General features: G+C 35.5%; 1 protein-coding gene across 5 annotated transcripts in view; it reads right to left on the bottom strand.

The window, feature by feature from the left end:
- LOC106868256 (uncharacterized) overlaps window positions 1-9770 on the bottom strand; it is a 168616-nt gene that overhangs the window by 51862 nt on the left and 106984 nt on the right. For all 5 annotated transcript variants that reach the window (XM_014913427.2, XM_052970798.1, XM_014913428.2 and 2 more), the window contains exon 3: window positions 4401-4454. In XM_014913427.2, the coding sequence (XP_014768913.1) occupies window positions 4401-4454 (54 nt within the window). The remainder of the gene's footprint in view (window positions 1-4400; window positions 4455-9770) is intronic.

Genomic DNA, 9770 nt, shown 5'->3' with positions numbered 1-9770 from the left:
TTATTATTATTGTTATTATTATTATTATTATTATTATTATTATTATTATTATTATTATTATTATTGTTATTATTATTATTATTATTATTATTATTATTATTGTTATTATTATTATTATTATTATTATTATTATTATTATTATTATTGTTATTGTTATTGTTATTATTATTATTATTATTATTATTATTATTATTTAAGGCAGCAAGCTGGCAGAATTCTTTTTATGTCGGGAAGAATGCTTGGCGGTATTTCTTCCGACTTTACATTCTGATTTGAAATGCCATCAGAGTCAATTTTGTCTTTCATCCTTTTGGGGTCGATGAAATAAAGTACCAATTGAACAATGGGGTCAATGTAATTGACTTACCCCTCCCCCAAAATTGCTGACCTTGTGCCAAAATTTGAAATCATCATTATTGTTATTATTATTATTATTATTATTATTATCATTATTATTATGGTGAGCTGGCAGAATGGTTACTGCACCAGGCAAACCACTTAGCAGCATTTTGTTTGTTTTTACGTTCTGAGTTCAAATTCAACAGAGGTCGACTTTACTTTTCATCCTTACGGGGTTGATGAATTAAGTACCAGTGAAACACTGAGGTGAAGTAATCGACTCATCCTCTCCCCCCAAAAGGGCTGCCCTCATAGCAAAATTTTAAACCAATATTATTATTAATAATAATAATAATAATATCATTATCATCATCATCATTATTTGTAGTATCAATGTTCTAAGTTCAAATTACTGGACCTAATTCAGTTGTCTGGGATTTTCTCATTTGAAAATTTGTGGCCAGCAGCAACTGCAGCAGCATTAATTTTGATGCAAATTTATCTCTGAATCAAACAAGCCATTTCCATAACCCCCCACAATTATGTGCTGTGTGTATATCTATTAAGCTATCTGTCTTAACAATGTGCAAGTCTCAAGCACTAACAATTCATATTTAACTCTCTAGTATTCAGAGTACGCTGTCAGTGGAAATGCTTATTTATTCATATTGCTTTGAATTAGTCATGCATTAACTAATAGTCTTGTGATTTTGATGATAAGATTAAATATTTTTAGAATGACATTGTAGAGTAGGTGTGAAAGGCCACATCTGGCTGGTTTTAACATAACATAGGAGAATATTTGGGCCAGATATAGCCAGTTTAAATGCTAAAATGGTTAATGAATGTGACTGCGTTGTATTTGTATCCAAGGCCTTATATGTCCTTGTTAGAATGAAACTAGCTGTAAAAAGAGGTATCATTGATAGGTAATGTAACAGCAAAAGCCCTATATATATCAACCAAATATTTTTGAACATTGCCAAGTCAAGTTTAAACATTTATTATTTTCGTTTGAAAGGCTATCAGTATTTTTGTTGCTCCATATCACCTTGAAGTGGTCACAAACACTGTTGTACCAGTATTCTCCACCCCACATGAGCTTTGCAGCCCCTCAGTTTCGTGGTATGATCTATCGCCTTTAACATCAATATAACCAAGTGGGTTTCTTCCTCTTTTAGGGTGCATAAATCTTCAAGTCTTGTTGTTCTGCATGATAGCTGTAGCTAGCAAAGTCTACCCCACATTGAGCACTAATAGAAAAGATGGGTGAAATATATCCAGAAATCTCCTCTTTGGTCTTATTTTCATATCATGAGGTACTTTGAGATTTCATGAGAAGTTTTGTGTATGTACCATTAATGAAATTTGAAGCTCCTAAATAGTTCAGATTTCAGGTCTATTGAGAAGAATATTCTCTATATTGAAGTTCATTATTTGCAAGTTTCAGTTAATTTGAGGGTATAATGAAAAACTTTCAGTGACTTACTAAATTAATAAGCCTTTAATTAATTCTTAACCCAGTGTTTGGTACATAAGTTCATGGTGGTATATTTTACTTTAAATAAATTCATTAACATTGATACTTATGTGATAAAACCAGAAATAGCCTCCAGTGAGCTGGTATCCACAAGGTTAAAACCCTGTTGTGATTCAGCTCAAACTGAGAAGATCTATGACCAAAGCATCCAATTATGACCATTTTATCTTTATTTTAGACAAGGCAACAGGCTATAATCCAAATTCTGTCTTTCCTTTTTAAAATGTTAGAATATTATTTGAGGGTAATTTGGTAGATTTTTCTGCAGTATGTTCTGTAACCATATAGAGGCTCCCCCTATGGTGTACACAGTATATGCATTTCAATTAATTTTGAAATTATCAAATATCATTACCCATCTAAAGTATTCTTCAAATGATTGCCAAAAAATACAATGCCTTTTGTCTCTGATTCACCCCAAATCAGTCCTAATGGATGAAACATGTAATCAATACCCTTTTAGCGATGATCAACCAGACTTTACTTTTTCAGATATAATAAATTTAGAACTACATTATGTAATGTATCCTTCCTTTCTTAAATGTGTAATTTGAGGGAGATTTTACTGCTGTAAGTAGCAGGTCAAGTAAATATGTCTATAATAGAAGAATAAAAAAGCAAAACTTTGACGTCAATAGTGGTGAAAGTTCCCTGAACACCCAACCCTTCCTGTGGTTTTACTGCAATTATTCTACATACTGAATAAGTAGCCTATATATAACACAGTCCATTAATTACATCTAGTGAGCTATTTGATCAGTCAGTGGGAAATGTTTTATAGCAAACCCTACAACTAGTTATTCCTGTACATCAAACATATTTGAATTCGTGCTTCTCTGCCAGTCTGACAAAGACCTTTTTGTGCTGAATGTTTGTATTGCATAGACCATACTGAGTTTTAAAAAATCAAAATTAAATATTTGGCAGAATACTGGCAGAATTTGAAGTGGATAAAAAAAAGAAATCACTTGTGATATCTAGTTATATCCATTAGCATTCATTGTCAACAGCCTTTTAATGTCTACATTTCCACGCTTGCATGGATCAGATGAAATCTTTCGAAACAGACTTTCTACATTTGGATGTTTTTCCAGTCACCAACCCTCACTTGTTTCTAAGCTAGGTATTATTTCCCCATAGCCAGACATGTTTTCCACAGAAGACTGGAAACAAACAGCATCACATGTATAACAGTGATGCTTGTTTACAACAATCACATGCTATCTAGACAAGGGTACAAACACACGCACGCATGCATGTGCACGCACATGCATATATATACAACAGTTTCTTTTAGTTTTGATCTAACAACTCTGCTCACAAGGCTTTGCACAGCCCGACACTTTTTCAAGTTGAGACACTTGCTCAGGCTTCCATGCAATTGTACTGAAGCTGAAACCATGTGATTCTGGAAACAAGCTTCTGAACCACTCAGCCACATCTGTGTCTATCCTTCCGAATTCAAATCCTACCCTGGAACATAATTGTATTTACTTATCTGAGGCTGATAAAATAAGTACCAATCAAATACTGAAGTTAGTATTTTTGACATATACATTCAAAGATAGCCAAAGAGACGGGCTCAGCTTGGCCAAATTCCAATGGCTAATCTTAAATTTGCAAGATTTTGACATGTAAAAGGCACCTATGCTAGTGACACATAGACGGGACCCATGCTAGTGACACATAGACGGGACCCATGCCAGTGACACATAAAAGGCACTACACTCTTGGAATTGTTGGTGTTAGGAAGGGCATCCAACCATAGAAACCATACCAAATTAAACTAAAATCTGGTACAACTCTCCAGCATACCAGTTGTAGTCAAACCGTCTAACCCATACCCGCATGGCAAGCAGATGCTAAATGATGATGATCATGATGGTGATAATGATGATGAATCTGCCAAGTATCGCTCTGCAGAAGCACTCCTACTCAGCTAAGTGGAGTAAAGTGATGCAGACTGGAATATGTCATCTTATCCAATCCATTAGCTTATGACCATGTATCCAACAATATGTTTTTAATCTTACATTCAAAGACAAATATAAAAAAAAGAAAACAGATTTAGGATAGTCATATTCCAATGACGTAAACTCAGAAATTATATTCCTCAGAGTAAAATCTGTGAAAATCAGCCAGACTACAATTGAAATCATATAATTAAGGGCTGTTTATATCTTACATTTGAAAGATTTGAGTTTAATAATGCTAAGTACCACTTTGCAGAAGCACTCCTTCTCAGCTGACCAAAGTAGAGCAACACAAACTGAAATCTATAGCTTATGACACTGAATTCAACAGCCTAACCCATTGGCAGCTACGTGTCATCATTGAAAACTCATTGGAATTTACATTGACATGTAAAAATTACATTCCAGTGTTTAGTGAAATTGATAGTAAATTGTAAAATTTTTTACATTTTTGTATCTATTTAGATGACAAAATCCATAACAATTTCTTTTAATTTTAAATAAATGAAATGAAAATTTTTTGAATTTTATTTAACATTGATACTTACATCTAGGCTGTCAAAAGCACGCGTTGCTTCTCTAATGTCAGCAATTTTCGAGTCCTATGTTTAAAATAGATAAAAAAATATATATATAAATATATTTTTTCTGTATAAATAAATAATACAGAAAAAATAATCATGTAGAAAAATTGACTTGCTGCAGCCATATATGCATAAATTAGGCTTTTTTCAATATTTAACATCAGGGTGGCTTTCAGTGTGCTTCCTTATATGTACATAGAGAATAAATATATCAATCTTGCTAATAAATCGCTAGGTTCTTTGACGCTATTTTATGAGTGATGAGTGTGGTGTCAGTTTTGTGAAAAACAAGTATTTCAAGTTAAAAGGCTCTGTAAGTGCATGCATGCGTGTTCATGAACGAAGGGAGTAAGTAACATAGTGTATATATTGCTGTGTATTTTATTTATAGATGTGTGTGTGCACGTGTGTGTGTGTATGTGTGTTGAGACAAAAACTCCTTGTATATTCTCTATATATGTATCTTTATATATAACACATACCAATATATACATGAGAGAAGTGAGTGAAAAAGTATATATATGTCAGTATGTATAATATTTATAAATACATATATACATATATTCATACACTCAAATAAATATGTGAGTGAGTGTGTGTGTGAATATGCCTATGTGTGTGTGAATATGTGTGCGTGGCTTAGTGGTTAGGGCATTCGGCTCACGATTGTAAGGTCCTGAGTTCAATTCCCAGTGACGCATTGTGTCCTTGAGCAAGACACTTCATTTCACATTGCTCCAGTCCACTCAGCTGGCGAAAATGTGTAGTACCTGTATTTCAAAGGGCCGGCCTTGTCACACTCTGTGTCACGCTGAATATCCCCGAGAACTATGTTAAGGGTACACATGTTTGTGGAGTGCTCAGTCACTTGCACGTCAATTTTACGAGCAGGCTGTTCCCTTGATTGTATCAGCTGGGGCCCTCGTCGTCGTAACCAATGGAATGCTCCTTTACATATATATATATCATCACCATCATTGCCATTTAACATCTGTCTTCCATGGTGTTATGGATTGGATGCTTTCATGGGCAACTGGTGAGCTGCATGACTGTGTTGTGTTCTAATATCATCTGTAGCATAGTTTCTACAGCTACATGTCCTTCCTAACAGAAACTACTTTACAGAGGGCACTGGAGGTGTATGAGTGGGTGCTGAAAAGTTCCTGGCTTTGGGCAAAAGAAAATAGGGGTGGATTACTTAATTATGATTTTATTCAGCATATTCCCTTCTCAGATTCACATACTTATTGCAGTGGTCCTTCAGTTTTTTTAAGTCCTGTAAAAGAACTTGGAAGGTTGGGCCCCCAACTGGGCCTTTTGCGATATCCTTAATGCCAGAGACTTTTCAGTACACTCTCATTTATGATATATGTGTGTGTCTGTGTGTATAATATGTATTTATGGATTTGTCTGCATGATGATTGTATGTATACATATACATACAATCATCATGCAGACAAATCCATAAACCTACACACACACATTCACACATACACATGAACAAATACATGTGTAGGTATGTTATTACTGTTTGGTTTGGTGAAGGCTCATGGCTCAGAGGTAAGAGCACAGGGCTCACAATCATGAGGTAGTGAGTTATATTTCCAGACCAGGCTGTGTTTTGTGTTCTTGAGCAAGACACTTTATTTCATATTGCTCCAGTTCACTCAGCGGTAGAAATGGGTTACGGTGTCACTGGTGCCAAGCTGTATCAGTCTTTCCCTTTTTCTTGGATAACATCAGTGGCATGGACAGTGTAGAGTGGTGAGGAACTAGTATGCATGGGCAACTGCTGGTCTTTGATAAACAAGTTTGCCTGGACTTGTACCTCAGAGGGGGAATTTTCTAGGTGCAATCCCATGGTCATTCATGACTGAAGGGGACATTTACCCTTTCAGTGGTTTACTTTGCAGCCACATATTTTTCAGGTTTGTTCCTATTGAGTGTCAGAGTTAGCAAGTGACTTCTAGCAAAGCTACACTTGAACTAATGCTTTGTGGCATTGAGTTGGCAGAAACTGTAAAAAGGGTCATCGTACATCGACACATGCATACAAACAATCAGTCAGACAGACGGGCAGACAGTCAGACAAGAAAAAGTATGTCATGTCATATTTGTACCATCATAGTAATCAGCTGCACTGTTGATATGAAAATCTCTTTGAAAACCAAAGGAAAAGCAATTAATTATGAACAACTGCTTTGAAATATTATCTTCTATACTCAGATTATAATTTCATATTTACACCAATAGGTGCACTAGGTGCACTAGGTTACAGTATATACACATATATATATATACATATGTACATGTGTGTGGGGGGTGCATACATTCATGTGCACAGAAACAAAGACATATGCACCAATCCACACACTTGCATATGCATAAACATGTATATATGTGTGTGTATATCTATATATATATATATAAAGACACATACATATATATACATTATATATAAACATGCACATATATATATATATGTATATATGATATGAGCTTTTATATGTATATCAATGTATATAGGTGTGTATGTGTATGTAAAGATTTATATATATACACACATAGTTATTTACATATATATGTGTGTGAGAGTGTGTTTGTGTGTGTTTGTGTGTATGTGTATTTGTGTGTGTGTCTTTGTGTGTATGTGTGTGTGTGTGTGTGCGTGTATGTGTGTGTACATATCTGTTTATAACCTAATACATGCACTCACTCCTCTCATATATGTACACGCATGCATGCACAAACACAACCTTCCAACTTGAAATACCAGTTTCGTACAACATAGCATCTTACCCATACTTCATAAAATACCATTGAGTATCCAATGGCCCAGACCAATAAACAGTGTACATGCAAAATAGATATAACCTTTATATACAGAAAGAATTCAGTGATACATACATACATACATACATAAACATACACATACACACATGCTTACACAGGCGCAGTTAACAGGTGCTGGTATAGCTGTGTGGTAAGAAGTTTACTTCACGGTCACATGGTTCCAGGTTTAGTCCCACTGTATGCCACCTTGGGTAAGTGTCACATAATATAACCCCAGATCGATCAAAGCCTTGTTAGTGGATTTGATTTAGTGTTGCTGATGTATTTGATATCAGACCAGACATCTTCATGCTTATCTTGTTCTCTTTCTCTCTGTTCTCTGTGTTTATGTATGTGTGTATATATATATATATATATATATATATATATATATATATGGATAATGATAAATGGAGCAAAACGCATGTCGATGAAAGTTCCTTTAATTCCTACATATATGTTTCGAAATAAATGATAGTCTTTCACAAAGAAGAAAGAGCTGTTGGGGTTCCTCATTTATTTCTCTTCAGGGAGTTCATAATAAAACATGTAATAGCAAGACAAAAACGAAATATGTACGTATGTATGTATGTATGTATAAATATAACCATCTGTACGGGTATATTTCAGCATGTGTACATATGTGGGAGCATGATTTAGTGGTTAGGGTATTCAACTCAAGATTTTAAGGTCATGAGTTCGATTCCCGGCGACGTATTGTGTCCTTGAGCAAGACACTTTATTTCACGTTGCTCCAGTCCACTCAACTGGCAAAAATGAGTAGTAGCTGTATTTTAAAAGCTCAGCTTTGTCACAATCTGTTTCACGCTGAATCTCCCTGAGAACTACGATAAGGGTACGTGTAACTGTGGAGCACTCAGCCACATGCACGTTAATTTCATGAGCAGGTTTTTTTATTGATCGGATCAACTAGAACCCTCGTCTAACTGCCGGAGTGCCAATGCGTATGTGTGTTGACCTCCACCACCAGAACATACTATTGTCACACCAGGTTGAATGTCCTGTCAGCCGTGCCAAATTGTCATCCTCCAAAGAGCCCTGTCTATTTGTCTCATTTCATCTTATCCTTTTACGATCACTCGGAATTTATTCAGTCAGCTTTTCCGTTCAGTTGTCACTTGTCTGGTTGATACTTCCAGCTGAACTCCATTTTAGTGACTTTATGAACTTGACAAGCAAAAGCAGTCTCCGTAGCGAATTGGGAAAGATAGTCACTGGAAAGGTTGCGAATGGTGACGCACACACATACGTACATACATACATCATTCATTCATTCATTCATACATACATACATACATACATACATACATACATACATACATACATACAGATTCATCTCTTAGTTATCACATATCTATTGTGCCTAATTTTGAAGGAATACCTTGGCAGGTACACCATAGCATAATTATTAAAGCGGTCACTCTACAAACAATAAATGCATAGTTTGAAACCTGAAAGTTGATCTATTGTTCTCTTTCGTTCTAAAAATTGACACATATATGAAGAACATTTTTAGTATTATTTGCATATTGTTATAAAATATTTTTGAAGATTATGAATGATAAAGTAAGCATATTCATCATCAGGTCTAGTTCACATTTACCACTCAATACTAAATTCAGGTACTCACAAACTCACAAATAAAGCCAAGCTGGATTATTATTAGTCGCAGAAATACAAAGGGATTTAATCAATCAAATATTTTTATTTGTCACATCAACAAATTCGTATGTGATTACATGTTTCTCGTGAGAACGAGAAAGCATAAATTGTGATGAGTAATATCTTGTGTAAACTGAATAATGCTGCTTCATTATAATTATATTCGACAATCTTCAGACACTGGTCTTTATTATATATGCATAAGTGAAAGTATATAAATATCGGTGTATATGATAGATATTGTCATTATTCACACACACAGATTCATACACACAGAAAACTGTTTAAACTACAAAACTTCAAGCTTATCCCAATCCCTACCAAATACCAAATACCGAATCCAACCGAGATCTTCTAAACCACCACACTTTTCCCTTCACACGCCATCATAGATCCCAACACATAACAGCACAACAAACCGAGTATACCATTACATTACAGCCATTACTATAACCTCCACAATGGCCCAGTGGTTAGGGCAGCGGACTCGCGGTCATAGGATCGCGGTTTTGATTCCCAGACCGGTCGCTGTGAGTATTTATTGAGCGAAAACACCTAAAAGCTCCACGACGCTCCAGCAGGGGATGGTGCCGAACCTTGCTGTACTCTTTCACCACAACTTTCTCTCACTTTTACTTCCGGTTTCTGTTGTGCCTGTAATTCAAAGGGTCAGCCTTGTCACACTCTGTGTCACGCTGAATATCCCCGAGAACTACGTTAAGGGCACACGTGTCTGTGGAGTGCTCAGCCACTTGCACGTTAATTTCACGAGCAGGCTGTTCCGTTGATCGGATCAACTGGAACCCTCGACGTCGTAAG

This window comes from Octopus bimaculoides, chromosome 9 (genome assembly GCF_001194135.2).
Source record: "Octopus bimaculoides isolate UCB-OBI-ISO-001 chromosome 9, ASM119413v2, whole genome shotgun sequence".
In the NCBI taxonomy this organism is placed as follows: Eukaryota; Metazoa; Mollusca; class Cephalopoda; order Octopoda; family Octopodidae; genus Octopus; species Octopus bimaculoides.
Note: the sequence above shows the minus strand (reverse complement) of the source record. Positions and strands in the feature narration are given on the sequence as shown.